General features: G+C 37.1%; 1 protein-coding gene across 2 annotated transcripts in view; it reads right to left on the bottom strand.

Annotated features, from left to right (window-relative positions):
- The window catches only part of vps53 (VPS53 subunit of GARP complex), a 53,113-nt gene that overhangs the window by 27,262 nt on the left and 8,545 nt on the right, over positions 1–17,306 (bottom strand). For both annotated transcript variants that reach the window (XM_056473541.1, XM_056473542.1), the window contains exons 5-7: positions 8,008–8,094; positions 6,542–6,657; positions 6,344–6,463 (exon numbers count right to left, since the gene is read on the bottom strand). In XM_056473541.1, the coding sequence (XP_056329516.1) occupies positions 6,344–6,463; positions 6,542–6,657; positions 8,008–8,094 (323 nt within the window). The remainder of the gene's footprint in view (positions 1–6,343; positions 6,464–6,541; positions 6,658–8,007; positions 8,095–17,306) is intronic.

Here is a 17,306-nt window from a genome sequence, read left to right as displayed (position 1 = left end):
TTCTGGATGAGCTGCTGGCACTAGAAGGATCGACACAAGTGCCATCCAAAATAAACATGCAAGACACTTAGAAGGGTGAAAGAGAGATAGAAACACATGGGCTTGCCAGTCAGACTGCAGTCTTCAGGGCACATGGCTGCCAATCTGCTCTTTCAGCATCTCCCTGAAGACCCTGATACTGTCTGAACATGCCTGATCAAGAATTAAATTACATTTAACAGAGTTATTAGAACACTGTGTTTTTGATCAATTTAATGCTTAATAAAATAAAAGATTGCTCAATAAAAATGTATTTAGTTAAATGAACATCTTACTGACTCCAAACTATTGGTAGGTATTATATATAGTATTTATCAGGTATTATATATTTTCTATTATATTATACAGAATGCAAATGAAAGAAGTTATTTAATTTTTAAACTGATATACCTAAGTATATTGTGAAAAATCATTTTGAAACATTTTTACAATTATTATATTATATTATATTCCCAAAAATAGACGATGTATAAAAAAAATCGTAATATTTTTTTAAATAACAGTAGAATTTAAATATTTATTTAGAAATGACAGCAATATAATACACCGTGTGAAAATTAATATTCATTTTGAGATTTGCTGAAGATTACATTTAATAAATGATGTTATATTATATACAACAGTTTTGTCTGGTTCTTGAATCTGATTGGCTGATAGCCGTATGATATTTTGCCAGTAACAGCACTCGTACTGCCTCTTCACCCTTCACCTTTGTGTATTACTCTGCCCACATACAGCAACAAGAAGAGGACACTCTACAGTTTGACAAATATTGCTGCTGTTGGGCAACATAATGTACTACTGAGGCTTTTTTAGTCAAGAATGAAGTTGTTTAGATTGCAACTATGTTGCTTATTTATAAGGATAGTGTCATTTTTTAAAATATTTATCACTTCTAAGAGACAGCGCGTCGGCGGCTATTAGCCTGCCACACTGAGCTAACCAAAGATGGTTGACGTAGTCCATCCACAAGGTGGCGACAGGACCACATAATAAGCCCATAGAAGAACTGCATAATTTCTAACTACAGCTGATCAAATCACTATTAAATTGGAAAGTAATATTCTAAGTCGATCTCTCTCTTTTGTATGTTTTAGTGCTGTTTTTACACCATATAACTGTAGTGTATTGAGTGGCGTATTGAGTGGCGTATTGAGTGTGAGATGGGACTCGCATATCAGGAATGTGTGTTGTGTGGGCAGAAAGAAAGAAGAAATGGCCGCATGTGTTTAGCGTTTTTCCTTATTGCAAGGAAATAACACAATTTTAAATTCCTTTGTACCATTAAAAAAATCATTATTGATTTATATATTTTATATTAAAATCAATATAATTTTACATGATTAGACATTGGCCAACGCACAAGTGCTGATATACAGCCACAGTCGCACTGCTACTCGTGTTATATTACTCATATATTATATTATATTAATTTCAGCAAATACAAAAAAAAAAAAAGTCTAATCATGTAAAATTTATATTGATTTAAATATAAAATATATAAATAAATAAAGATTTTTTTTAAATGGTACAAATTAATTTAGACAACATCAACAGTAATAAAATTAGCATTCATTATGAGATTTCCCAAGATTTTTGATTTGGATGACCTGAATGTTGCATTTAGTGTATATATTAAATTCTTGATCTTATTAAGTGAATAAAATAAAAACCAAAACATCTCCATTTAGTGACAGTCAGGCTTGGAAAGAAAGCATTTCAATTCCTCCATATTTGGCATGAATATTAATCCCCACAAACATCCAATTAGACCACAAGGAATTTTCTCAAGAATTACTTTTTTTCCTCCTCATAATATGTGATAAGCTTGTGCAATTCAAAACAATTTCACTAAAATCAGTCCATCTGATCACCAAAGGGAGGGGGGGGGGTAATATTATTTACATTATAAATTCCAAGGCACCCCCAACCCCCACCCTCATCAAATATAATCTCTTTTTAAACCACAAAAGAAACAGATGAAGGGAAAAAACAGCAGTCACGCAGCGGTCAGAAAGTGCTGATGTACTTTGGCACACTTAAATGCTGTTTTAACAAAACACTGGATTCGCTTGATGTACAAATGCATGCTCAAGCAAACAAACTCTCATCACCACTCAAGGACGCCGTCTGACATTTGAGCTCCATCTTATGAACCGAAGGGCAAAACTGGACCACAGGGCCACTGAAAATGAGCATGACTTTTCCAAAGAAACATTCTGAACAATCAGGGGAATCGTTTTCCACATCAAACACACCCTTCCTTGCCATCTGCTTATGAAACAACAGCTTTATCCGAGTAGCCAACATAAACAAGCAATGGGAAGTCCAGAATCACCAACAAAAGGTCCAGTCTACAAACCTGCAGGGGACGAGGACTGAACCACCCAAAACCAGAAAGAACTCCTCCACTGGGACGGGCCTGAAACAAAGAGCTGCTTTCCGCTGGGGATAAAGGCCTAAGTGGTAAAAAAAAGTAAATGAAGAAACCCTCTGAAGCAGATTTCCTTCCTGTGCTGCATCTTCAGAAAAACAAACAGAATGCTCATCTTCTCAGTGCTGTGATTTATTCAAATAAACAGTGCACGAGTGCCTCTAATAATATACAGACACCTTGCCAATGGAATCACCTTTGGCTAGTATTTGTTTTTTCACTCATCACAAACATGCGTACTTGAGTGTGTGAGTACATACATACAGTCATACCAAAAGGTTATTTAGAAACCTTCAACATTTCTCACATTATGACATTTTATTTACTACAGTTTAGAAATAATGACAAGAATTAACAGTTAAACTTATATAACTCATCTTGATAATGTCAGAGAACATTGATATCTAATATGACAATATTTACACAACTGTCAATAATTGGCTGTCTAGCCTTAGGCTAATTGACAGCCTGTAGTCTCCTGGGCTGCTGCAAACCAGAAACATGCAAAGCTGAACTTCAGGAATTTCCCAGCCGCTTCCACATTTCCTGTTGGTTTTTGGACCATTGTATAAAGAACTTTTGAGTATAATGTGTCATAGTTTACATTTTGTTAACCTCACTTATATAAAATTCAAAAATGATATCTGGTGTGCTTTGGTATGACTGTGTGTGTCATTGATAGAAAACCTGGATATACCTATAGGTATAGTTGAATTACATAGCATGAGACTCAAAAGGCAGTATTTCCTTGTTCTCATGTAAAACACCACTGAACAACTGAGCAATGTGAGAAAAACACAGATTCTGACGTTACCCAAACCCAATGGATCATTCATTTGGCCCAAGCGGCAACCTCCCGCTCTCCCTCGGGAGGCCAATACGGAAGTAACAGAAACTGCAATTCATCAAAATTCCGCTAGTCCTGGCTCCATAATAGAGCAGGTTGCAATTGAGCCCACTGTTAGAATGGCCAACTTTACAGCAGAAAAAAAGGTGTTTACAGCCTGGTACAAAGAACGATTTTGGTTCATATAGCTATTATTACCCTCCATGACAACTGTGAGGGGGGTGAATTTTTTTATAACTCATCCATTTCCTTTATATTAGGTTATTTTAAGTTTGCATAATTAAGGGCGTGGCCACTTGAGTGACAGCTAGGTCTCGCTGGTCGCCGTCACTTCACCTCAGCTGAATCCAGCAGATTAGCCACTGATCTCGGCATATTCATCGTATTTTTGTTTTGTTTTATGTGGCTTTACACAGTCAGCTGCCTTTTGGACTTATTTCTTACAATTATCAGATGATATGGGATGCTGTGTGCATTTAATTGTGCTCACAAACCATTCACGTGGCCTCGTTTCCCATGTGAGTAAAGTTATATACTTGTATACCATCTCTATAAATGTATTTGTTTTATTTAAGATCATTTATCATTAATATTTTTCTTTAGACCCGTAAAGCACTCCAGAATGTGACAGATTGATTAGCTGTAGGCTCTAGAACAGTCATCTGAAGCGTTGTCATACTGTGTTGTGCTGGATTTTATCAATAGTCTTGCATTTACTAACACACACTATATCTGAAGTGTTTGGAAGTAATCCGCGTTTTCCTCCTGTAGAAAAACGTCATAAGAACAATGCTTCGTGGCTCAATGTATTACTACAGTGTTTTTGAAAGTCTAATCACTTTACTGATATAGTGTACAGCCAAGCACATGTGGTCAGAACACAAGCGAGTCGCAGTTAATAAAGTATTAAGTGTTTCTCCCAAAGTGAAGTCTGTCTGCCAGGTCCAAGCAAAGTTCCAGCAGGTGTCTGTAGCTCCGCCCACTCTCCGCCTCTTTGCCCTTGTTTGGTATCCCGCCGTGGGTGCGATGACGCGCGAACAAAATGGCGACGGTTGGCCGCGCCTACTTGTGGCTTCTTTTGCGCTCTTCAGAAACCTATGGGTGACGTCACGGATACTCCGTCCATATATTTTACAGTCTATGATTTGGCCTCAGTGTTCCCTAGTGAGATAACAACAATTATAACTTGTTTTCCTTATTTTTTAATGTTGATTCATTTTCTTTTCGGCTTAGTCCCTTTAATAATCTTGGGTCGCAGCGGATTTTTACGCAACGGATGTCCTTCCAGCTGCAACCCATCACTGGAAAACACCCATACACTCTCATTCACACACATACACTACAGCCATTTTAGCTTACCCAATTCACCAGTACCGCATGTCTTTGGACTGTGGGGGAAACCGGAGCACCCAGAGGAAACCCACGCAAACGCAGGGAGAACATGCTAACTCCACACAGAAACACCAACTCACCCAACCGAAACTCGAACCAGCAACCTTCTTGCTGTGAGGCGACAGCACTACCTACTGCGTCGCCGTGTCACCAGATTATTATATTTCCCATGTATGAGGGACTCTTATTTTGAAAACAAGACAATGATTATACAGCTCTCAGGTAATGCACCCATGCTTTGATTCAACAGACATGGAGCATCTCATCTCATCTCAGGAAGTGATAATGCTAAATACAGGACAGGAGGATAATAAGTTTATTTTATGTGAACTTAAAGAGCCCCTATTGTAGGTTTTTGAAAATGACCTTCCATGTAGTGTGTAACACAAAAAAAAAAAGTCGACTCATAGTGGTTATAATGAATCGTCTTCATAACGAGTCCTTAGCCGTTTCGGCGTGACGTGTCTATGAAACATAAGTCCCGCCCAATTGTTACGAGCGAAAACCTGGGAAAATTTAAACCTGCGGCCCCGCCCATTAACACAGCAGCAAAGACAAACAGATCCTTAAGTCATGAGTCATGAAGACGCTGTGCTTACCTGGATATTATTGGAAGTGTGAGGGAAAGTGATTCAGCAATCTACACGCTTACAATGGGTGATTGATTCGTTTGTTAAAGGAAGGATCAGAAAAGACTACTGATGTAGGAGACTTGTGAGATGAATGCACAGACAATACACCAGGGGTGCCTGCAAAATAAGACCAGTTTATTAGGCACAAAGGCAGCCTGTTGCACGCTAAGGAGGAGCGCTGGTGAGCGCTACAACCCCCTGGCTGGGGATGGGATTGTTGGGCAAAGCAGAGTACAGATAAGCCCTGAGAACATATAACACTTCATGCAAGAGGTGCCACAGCAATGACTGCAAATAGAAATGATCTAAGTTACAGCTGAGAAGGGAGAAAAGCTCCAAAATGAAAGATAATTAATGAAATCAGACCTGGCCCGTGACCCATTTAATAAGTATAAGTGAAAGGCTGTCTCCTTGTTTTCTCTAGCTTGAAAATTATGTATTTGACTTTTCCAAATAAGGTAAAAACAGAGTCTTTCATCCTAGAGTGAGTTCCTAGGGATGTAAATGGACATTTTTTGACATTTACATTACATTAGCCACATACCTTGTTTGTAGATATCAGAGAACTTTTTTTTAATTGTTTCAGTGCGTTGTGTGGTATTTCTAAAAGCAACCAATCAATTAAACCATTTTCTTTCTTTTTTGATGGAATACAGTAATGCCTGAAAGCATATTGATTGTTTAAAAAAAGTATTTCTGCATTTGCTTGCTGCATCAGCAAAGTAGCAGTGAATCAGATAATACAGTTTAATGTGCATCAAATCCACTGTAAATCCACTGATATGAACAGAAATAGTTGTGAAACTCCAAAGCTATATCTATCTATTGGTATATATACCTGCACCAAACATATTCCAAGCCTCCAATTCAATCACAGGTGAGTACATTTTAATGGTTTATTAACCAATGGTTAACACTAAGCATTATGTAGTGCCTCAGTGTGATGTGCGAGTGATTTAATAGCATTGAAGAGTTTTGGTCTAGTGCTCGTGTCTGTACCTCTCTGAGAGCTGGCGTATCTGCGGGATGCCCATGTACTTCTGGAAGTGCTCCAGCACATTGACTACACCCTGAAGGAGATTGGCCACCTCTCCATACTGCCGTTTTCGTGTCATAGCTCTGCAAAATGCAAAATGGCAAAGCTTTTAGTGAAAAGTGTTGTGCCTGAGTATAGGTATTGATTTTAAATAAACATACTCGAGAGAGTCGACGCCACCAGCCAGCATGTGCAGGTGATTGAGGGTGGTTATAGAAGTCGTCAGGTGACGCTTGGCATGATCCAGCTGCTTGATGTCCCGTGTGATCTCTTTAACCTGAAACACATTTTGAGATGCATTAGGGATGCTCTCTGATTATTATAGTTTTTATTATATATATATATAAATATATTTTCTACTATATTATACAGTATGTAACTTAAAGAATTCTACATAATTTTTTTTAACTAATATACTTCGTTTAAACAAAAATTAAGTTATATGATGCAATATGATGTGATATGATACAGTATATATGATGTGACATGATACATGATGTGATACAATATACGATATGATAAGATATAGAATGTGATAGACATACGATGTGATACGATATACGATGTGATACGATATACGATGTGAAACGATATATATGATGTGATACGATATACAATGTGATACGATATACGACGTGAGACGATATATGATGTGAGATGATATACGATGTTATACGATATACTATGTGACACCGTATAAGATGCGATACGATATACGATGCGAGACGACAGAAGATGTGATGCGATGCACGATGTGATGCGATGCACAATGTGATGCGATTCACAATGTGATGCGATGCACAATGTGATGCGATGCACAATGTGATGCGATGCACAATGTGATGCGATGCACAATGTGATGCGATGCACAATGTGATGCGATGCACAATGTGAAGCGATGCACAATGTGATGCGATGCGATTAAGATGTGTTAGATATATACGAAGTGATACAAGATAAGATGTGATACGATATATGATGTGATACGATATACGATGTGATACGATATACAATGTGACACAATATAACATGCGATACGATATAAGACGTGATACAATATACGATGTGATACAATATACGATGTGATTACAGCAATAAGCAGTGTAAAAATTAATGTTCATTTTCAAATTTGATGGAAAGTACTGCTATAAAGAATCTTTAACAGCATTATTCAATTCAATTCAATGTATTTATTTATTTATTTAAAAAATATATTTTTTAACATATTACATATTAGAGGCAACATATTAGTATCTTTTGAGAATTTGCTGTCCAGTGACCATTTTCTTTTTTTCTTTTTTTCCAGAGTTTGTATGGTACCGATATTACATGCGTGACTTTTGTCTATTGCTTCACCATATTGGGGACACATAGACAGAGCTTTGCTATTGTTCTCCCACCCCTTGCCCTTCCTCTGATCTGCATTGCTTTACATTCACAGATGGCCAGTGCATTACTTTGGGCTCAGAGCAAGTACTGCGGACGAAAACCACAGGATGTCACAGTTTCTTGCTCCTCGGTTACCCAGTCTACTGGGGTGGGTGGGTGGTGAGTGGCTATTTACTCTGGGTCCACTTTCAGGCCTTAAATGACTAGGTTCCTGTCTGGAGGGCTTATTTTTACTCACCATTTGCTCCGATTTCTCTGCTTTGTCTTTGATGTCTTTGATTTTGCCAAAGAGTTGCTGGATGGCTTTCTGGGCCTCCTCCAAAGCCTGGAAGAGAAGACAAAAGATCTAAGGTAACCCAAAGTAGCGTTTTCTTACAGCTCGCTGTCAGTTCGATGTTTTCCGTGAAACAGCAACCTGAAGTTCACTGGCTTGAGCGGAGTTTGTGTTGGGTTGCTTTCATTGCTTTCAAACTAGGCGATTAAGAAAACAGACACTCCATCTAAGTCTTTCCACCACATCAAAAGCAATTAGTAATGAACTCATATGTAAAATGAAAACAAGGTCTGAATGACATTTTAATGAACATGCTTCCTGCCTGCCCTCCTGACCTTCCAGCCACTATATTATTTTTAGTGGGAAGATCTCTGCGCTTCAGCAGGGTGGGGAACAAACCACACGGCCTGATGAAACCAGTTTTTACTTGACATTCTTGTAAGCGAAGGCTGTAGCAGCTGCAACGTTGTGCTTCCACATGTTGCCCCACCTGATGCCACCACATAACAAGAATCTCGGCTTCGGGAGTGAACATTACTGGCCACTTGAATGCAGAGTCATGGCTAGTGGCACACCTAAGGATTGGACTCTGATAATGCATAATTATTACTTCCTTTGCAAGCAGCTGCAGTGCTGGATGAGTGGGAATGCAGGCTGCTGCCAGTGTATTTAGAGAGACGTGCCTGGGCTGAGAATGGAGAGAGTTTGGCCATCTCTTCAGCCTCGCTTCTTCACAGGCAACTGGAATGCTAACAGCCGGCACCAGCTGCCCCCTGGAATTTACCACTTTTACAAGCCTCCTCAAAAACACAGAGACGCTTTGAGTCACACACACACACACACACACACACACAGACACAGACACAGACACACACACAGATACATAGAGAGAGAGAGTGTTCACAGCGATGCATCCTCCTTTCTAAGAAAGAATTCTTCAATCTGCAACTGCAAAGTCATGCCAAGACTTTCACAGCTTGGAGAATTTTAGAACTGGAGTTCAAGCCTTTATTGGGATGCATCTTAGGCCCTGTTTACACCTAGTTTTAAAATACGTTTTGTTGATACAGTCATAATTGGACAACACTAAATACAGGTGTAAACGGAATCTAAAATGTTTTCAGATTGTCCACATTTGACCACTTCAAGAGGTTGTAGAAAACACATATGACTGGATTGCTTTCAAAGTGTAAACACAGATGTGGCTGACTGTGATCAAACAGGCAGAAAAGAGCTAGTCTCCACCAACTGACCTCATTCTTAATGATTTGGTGGGATGTTGTTGAAGCATGCTTTTTAAACTTATAAGAAATGCTGTTGGCTCTGATAGCTTAGTGAGCAGTGCATAGACATTTTGACCCAATTCTTCACGTAAGAGGACAAAACATTTGATGTTGCCTAAAAGTTATTTATCCATTTAAGATTTTCTTTCACCAAAAAAAAATTTGAGGTTGACTAAAATTGTATTTTCATTCTGTTCAGAGAGCAGCTCCGAAAAAAATTGTGTTATTTGTGTATTTATTGTGTAAACTACTAGTAATTTAATGTATAAAATCATTAAAAGGTTTGGTTCACCCAAAAATGGAAATGATGTAATTAATCATGTCATTCCAAACACCCAAGACTTTCGTTTGTCTTCAGAGCACAAATTTAGATATTTTTGAAGAAATCTAACATAGCTGACAGACCACAGATTCAGTGCTTCAATCGGAATATTATGAAGCAAAAAATGTGCACACAAACAATTATAACTATTTTCAACAGTTTCTTCTCAGGGTAAAGCATAAAAACATCTGTTAAAGCTTGAAATATCCAAATACACTTGAAAACAAAAGTTTTTTGTTTTTGTTTTTAAATGGTAGTCTTTATTTTACCTACAAATTCTTCAATAATTTATAGGGCACCTATGGTGAAAAATCTACTTTTCAAGCTGTTTGGACAGACATATGTGCATGTATGGTGTATAGACCGTCATATTGGGGTGAAATAAACACACCCAGTCCTTTTTTTTCAATTTAGCAACATAAAAACGGTGGACCAATTGGAGCAGTTTTCAGATCGACCGCAACTTTACGTAGGAGTGCGGTCCACCTGCCCACCGAATTGATTGACAGCTGTGCGTATTAACATGCCCCGGTAGTCACGCGTATAATGATTGCTTCCTTTAAGTCTGTCTGTTGTCTGACGGAGCCGAGGGAGGAGATTAAGGTACGCAGAAAGGCACGTAGAAACGGTGGGAGGGGAGGACTAGCCTTAAAGAAGCAGTACACCAAAACCGCCATCCAGTGGAAAAATGTATGAATAGGAATTTAATAAAAGGTATAATAAAAAATCTGATGGGTGTTTTGAGCTGAAACTTTACAGAAACATTCTGGAGACGCAAAACACTTATATTAAATCAGAATAAAGGGGTAACCTAGGTGCCCTTTAAACAATTAAAAATAAAAATAACAAAAATTCCTTTGTTTTAATGGGGAAAATGTATGCTAAATACTGCATAAATATTACATTTTACCACAAAACCCTCTCAAAATTCAAAATAATATAAAAAACTGTTGCATAAGTTTGACTAAATTAGCTAAAAAAAAAAAAAAAGTGAGTACTTTTTGTAATCTGTATGAAATGAACTCGAGGTACAGTCAAACTGCAGCAACCACTCAAATGCCCACAAACTTATAGGGCGCTGTCATTTTCGGAGGAGATTTGGCATCAACAACAAGTTGTGAATTACTTCAAAAGACCAACACGATTGGACAAGGCATTATCCAGAGGATGATAATGTGTAACACTGCCATAAATGAGATTGGTGTTGTGATCTTGTCACTTCGAGTGCGCATGCACCTTAGCTTGGGCAACCTGAAAAAAATGCAGATTTGGTTTGATTTGAGTGTTTAGAAAAAAAACTTAGATACAGCTGTTGTGTACATTTTATTGGTGATCACAAATATGTAGAGTAATTGTAAGCTTGGCAAACTTGAGAAATTGATGTTTCCTCATTCAAACAGAATGCCTGAGCATACTGCACGAGAGGCGTTTTAAAGATGGCTGCCGAGTGAAATGACAGCGCTATTGTAAACATGCACCCTATACTGACACTGAAGAGAAGAAATTGTTGAATAAAGTTCTTATTTTTGCTTCGTGTGTGCTAAAAAAATATTGACTGAACCACTATAGGGAAATGCAGAGGACTGGAACGACACGAGATTGAGTAATTAATAACAAAATAAAAATTTGAGGGTGATTACACCATTTGATGTTATATTGATCAAACCTCCCTCATCTGAAAGGGATAAAAAGTTGACAAAAAAATATAAACACTGGCTTTGAACAATAATGGATCTCCCTTGTCCACATGTGATCAGATCGACAAACAATTGCATCATAATACCCACTTTAAACAAAGCCTTATATTTAAAATGGGCTTTATTGTAGCAATGCATGAGAAGATCCCTTCAGATTTGATTTCTGAAGGACTTCTTGTTGGAGGATCTCCTTCTCACACTGCTGATCAGGATGAAGTGGGGTTTTTTTTTTTGGATCTGGCAGGAAGAAGAGCAGCTGCTCCGCATGTGGACTCTATTTGCAGTTTCAGGATGTTTTCCCCCCCAGATGGTTTAGCCAGGCCTTAGACTATAGGACGGCATGGATGCTGGGATGCCTGCTATTTAGTGTTGTGACAGGACTGAAGAACATGTAGAAGCATTAAGAAAGAAGCATGTCGGTTATTAGGACAGTTTAACAGCTGTTTACGGGAAGATGATTGTGCCATCAATGATTAGGATTATGCCATCAATCTTCCACACATACAATGATTATCCTGCATGTGCTTACTTTCCAAAACGCTAAAGAAATTATGAATTAAAGAGCCTAGTTTAAGTTTAACCCTCTATTGTATCAACATTACAGTGCCTCTGGGTTACTCTGTGGTTTCTTTTGTCCATCAAACTATGATTCATATTCATAAGTGAGTGACTTTCATTAAAACAGGATGTATAAATGCAATATTACCAAGTATAATTTATTTTATGAGGAATATGCTTTAATGTGGTAAAATACACCATGGAAAAATAAAATGGACTGACCCTACTGCTCAAATATTTGTGGTCAATTATTGTGCTACCCTGCTACCAAATTAATTAACTGCAATAGCATTTCCCTGTATTATTGTTTAACTATATTTCAGATAAAAAAGCAGCATTGGTGAACATTTCAAAAACAAATTTAAATATTCAGATTTAATGAACATTAATTGATTTATTAATTATTTGTTTATCAATCGCAGTATAACTTGCATAGCTTGAAACTAGTTAAATGCACAAAAAAAATTCAAAATTAATGTGTACATTCTTCATTTGGGGTATTAAGTATGGAGTCAGATCAGTCTCAAAAATACTACATTTGCGAAATAAAGTTCATACATTCACAGCACAATTTACATCCAATTTGTAAATTCAAAACACAGTTCATAAAAACAACACAATTTATGAATTGGATTTGTGCAGTTTTAATTCATATTGTGAATTTACAAATTGGATTTGTGTATTTTTGAATCATGTTTTGAATTTTTCGAATTGGATTTGTGTATTTGTGAATCGTATTTTGAATTTATGAATTGTATTTGTGTATTTTTGAATCAACAAACTGGATTTGTGTAGTTTTGAATTGTGCTTTGAATTCACGAATTGGATGTGTATTTTTGAATCGTGTTTTTTAATTGACGAATTGGATTTGTGCATTTATGAATCATATTTTGAATTTATGAATTGGATTTGTATATTTATGACTTGTATTTTGAATTTACGAATTGGATGTGTATTTTGGAATCGTGTTTAGAAAATACAAATTGGATTTGTGTATTTTTGAATCCTGTTTTTAAATTTAGGAATTGGATTTGTGTTTTTTTAAATCGTGTTTTAAATTTACGAATTGGATTTGTGCAATTCACGAATTGGATTGTTGTATTTTTGAATCATGTTTAGAATTTATGAAATGGATTTGTGTATTTATGAATCATGTTTAGAATTTATGAAATGGATTTGTGTATTTATGAATCATGTTTAGAATTTATGAAATGGATTTGTGTATTTATGAATCATGTTTAGAATTTATGAAATGGATTTGTGTATTTATGAATCGTGTTTTGAATTTGTGAAATGGATTTGTGTAATTATGAATCATGTTTTGAATTTATGCATTGGATTTGTGTATTTATGAATCATGTTTTGCATTTGAGTATTTATGAATCGTGTTTTGAATTTGTGAAATGGATTTGTGTATTTAGGAATCATGTTTTGAATTTACGAATTGGATTTGTGTATTTAGGAATCATGTTTTGAATTTACGAATTGGATTTGTGTATTTTAGAAGTGTGCTGTGGATGTATGAATTAGATTTTGTAAATGTATTATTTTTAAGACTGATGTGCCTCCATAATTAAGTGTCTTTCTCTAGTTTTCTATTAATTTATCAATTTTTGTTTACTTTTCAATAGAAGCTAAAACTTAATTATAAGTCAATAAAATTGTTACCCGCAAAATTTTTTTAACAATTCAGCAGAATCAAGTTGTTGAAATAATGACATCAACAAAATCATACTGACAGAATTTCACCAGTAATATTTATATCGATTTCAACATACCAAAAACACTAAAAAAGAAAACACAATCAAGGGTTAAAACATAGGTATTAAATAAATAAAACAAGTGGTGTTATCTTTTTAAAATGTCAAAAGCCTCTGTCAACAATGTCCCGGATGACTAATACAAATTTAAAGGGACAGACAGGGATATGTCTACAACAACCGATAGAAAACCACACATGCAGTAAACTTTCCATCCTGTGTTTAGATTAAATATTTATACAACATTCTTGGGGAGGCTCCTTCTCGGCATTTCTAATAAGCAGCTCCAGATGCCAAAAACTACATGAGACATCCTGATCCCAACTGGCTCCCTGACAGCTATAAACCTCTCATCTGAATGCTCCATCTGGGAACAACAACATGGCAAACTTTTTATATGGAACGTTTCTGCAGCACGGAGGAAAATAATGTATATTAGCACAAGCCCTGCGTGAGACAAAGAGGAAGGCAAAGCGAGGGAGTCCTCAAATAATGCTTTGGCCCACATTTGACTTTCCTATATGAATGATATCACACATCTGACAAGTTTCCGCACATTGTCAAATGCTTTTCCAATTCAGAAAATAATTTCAAATAGCTTGTTGTCAGTTGAGAATAGACCTTTCCTCACACTGTAAATGCCCCGATAACCGCAAAGAGAACTACACAAGTAAAAGTTATTTCTGAAAATGTAGGTCTTTTTTCACAACACGGTTTATATCAGCAATGTCCAGTTTAGGGTTACTTTAGTAAATAAGGGCAAAACAATTTTGCGGGCCCGCTTGACACAAACAGATTTACAGTATAAGAATTGAAGCTGCAAGCAGCGATGAAAGGGACCTCACACCCTGGTTCACCACCACCCGGTGGCTATAGGATGACCAAGAACAGAAGAAAATAATAATTTGAACTGATAGAAAAAAAAAACCTGAGAAAAATCGCCATATTATGTCAAACTTCCTTCTGTCAGCAGATGGCGCTATGACTGTGACTCAATATTGGCATGTAAATGTCTTCAGGAGAGGAATCTCATAAAACATGAGAATTTTCAGGCAGATCAGACATTAATTGGCTGAGTTATAAGTACTTCCTCCTCCATGGTGATACACAGAACTTTGTCAGTCCTCCACGGACAAAAACTCTAGATCTTCGCAGTTTAACATTACAAAGGCCTGTGGATTAAACCAATGGAACTTGGGTTTGATCTGATCAAATTTGTAGGAGTAATTTGTTATACTGTAAAACACAAGCAGGTGGCGTTATGACTGTAACTGGATATTGGCATGTAAACATGTTCAGGTCAAGACTCTTACCAAACGTGTGGATTTTGAGGCAGATTGGACAATGCATGCCTGAGTTATAAAAACTCTGCACTTTTTCACCAGAGGAAGTTAAAAATATCTGACGTCCTGTTGGGTTTGAGATTTTGCTCCAAGAGACTTTTTTGCAGGTATTGGCATGTTTGATGTGTGTGCCAATTTCCGTATGTGTGTGTGAAACGTAGCTTGGGGGCCAATCCGTCAAATGTGCAAAAGTGGCGCTGTTGAGTCATTTTGCCACACCCATATCCGAAACCTTTAACAAATGTACATTTTCACCACTTCTGGCGCGTGTGCAAAGTTTTGTGGATTTGAGCATGTTTAGACCATCAAAAATGTGATTCATTCTAGAGAAGAAGAAAAAGAAACCGGTGCTCGGTCCCTAAAGATAGTCTGTGGTCCGTGGTGATTTATTATGAGCAAAACAATGGCTACTGGCACTTTGAAAGTCAAACAAAACATATACAGGCAAAACAACATTGATAACAGTGACTCTTTGTGATGCACTGAGGTCTCTAAAGAAAAGGTCCTCTACGCTAGCAATTGGACTGAAAACTATGAATTTGCTGACAGTATTTTCATTCAGTGTTGTTTCAGCCAAAAAAGATGAAACACTCTTACAAATATCTTATGTGCTTAATCAAAGAACAAATGCAAAACAAATACTCCTATAAACCAATTACCAACCTAAGTCACACATGACGTCACACGGGTCCCCGGTTGCAAAAAAAACACAGGCTGCAATAGTACAGATGTTGTGTTGTGCGGTAGGATGGCAAATTCGAATGAAGTGACGACCTATGCTGGACTCTGCAGTTCTCATGTCATATCAGGTAAGCTCACGCTATGCCGAATCATACACATTACTCGTTTTTGATTGCAGAAATGATTTCAGCAAAAACAGTTACATATGGTTAATTAAACTGCGGACACTGAATGCTAAGAATGAAAAGTGAAAGTGTAAGTTATTAAGGTTAACTTAGTTTTATATTCAGTGACACACTCCCTATATTGTTTACCACGGCACTCTGAATATTCGGTCTGAAATAACCTGCAAGTGTGACTTGAAAACAACATTAACACTTTTTATTTAACTGTAAACATTGTACTTTGTTAGTCATTGGCTGCTAATATGATTTCGCTATTTAGAGTTTGCAAATAATACTTTTATGAAATTATATTATTAAGGAGAAAGTCCGAATTTGCCAATATAAAACCAACTTTACCGCTATGTGTAAGTTTACATACCCTGCCGTACAGGTGCAGTTCACTGGCAGAAAGCTGTCGTTTTGCGTGTTGATGATTAATTACCCAGGCCTTGTATAACGTTAACTCAGTCTTCTTTCCTTGTCTTTGGCGAAGCAGAACCTCGGTTTTTAGCTCTACATAGTGTTGAATCTGGTCATCCTGGAGCATTATTTCTTGCACATGACCACACAGAACAATATTGTTGGCATTCAAAGACTTGTACATCTTTAACTTCTCTCTTGTAAAATCACTTGGAGCTTCAATGAGATTGTATATTTGGGGCTGAATGCTTGGTCATTTTGTCTTATCCAATATTCATTGGGAGCGTGCTATCGCAAATCGACCGGTCAGATGAACGGCGCTCACTTTAACATTAATTTTGCGGAATCACTGTGCTTATCACTGGGTGACGAGCTGTTATAATAATGGCTCGTTTCCACTGACCGGTACGGTACGGTTTGGTTCGGTTTGGTACGGGTCACCTTTATCAGGCTTGCGTTTCCACTAACAAGGGTACCCTTTTGGTGGGTGTGGTGTATGACAGACAGTTTCAGTCGACGTCATTCTCGCTCGAGGAAATGTCTACAATAAAGCTGTACAGGTCGCTCACATATCATATGAAAAGCACTTCTCACAAAACAGATGCTTCATACACATAAATGCTTGTGTATAAATGTTTATTAGTAATTTTTCAATGAACATGAGTTGATTATAACTGCAGATCAATGATAGTGCGAAACAGCCTACTGTAACGTCTGTGATTATATTAAATAACTAAATAAATGAACATATATAGACACATACAGCCCCTTGCAGTCTCCGAAATGTTACCAACTACAGAAGAAATACACACAGCAGACATTTTCGTCCGTATTTAGGTTCAAAACAATACAAAATATAGCCTACAGTCAGTGAAAACCTCTCATCTGTGTCTGTAATCTTCCGCAGCACACGTAGCCTCTGTTAGACAGTAATTCCGTCAATCTGAGTTCATAATAGTCCAAAATGTGAAGATAATAAGTTAGTTATACATGGCATTTTGTTCATGTTTGCTGAAAAAATAATGTGCTCCTTTT

This window comes from Danio aesculapii, chromosome 15 (genome assembly GCF_903798145.1).
Source record: "Danio aesculapii chromosome 15, fDanAes4.1, whole genome shotgun sequence".
NCBI lineage: Eukaryota > Metazoa > Chordata > Actinopteri > Cypriniformes > Danionidae > Danio > Danio aesculapii.
The sequence above is the reverse complement of the archived record's forward strand: the minus strand, read 5'-3'. Positions and strand labels throughout refer to the sequence as shown.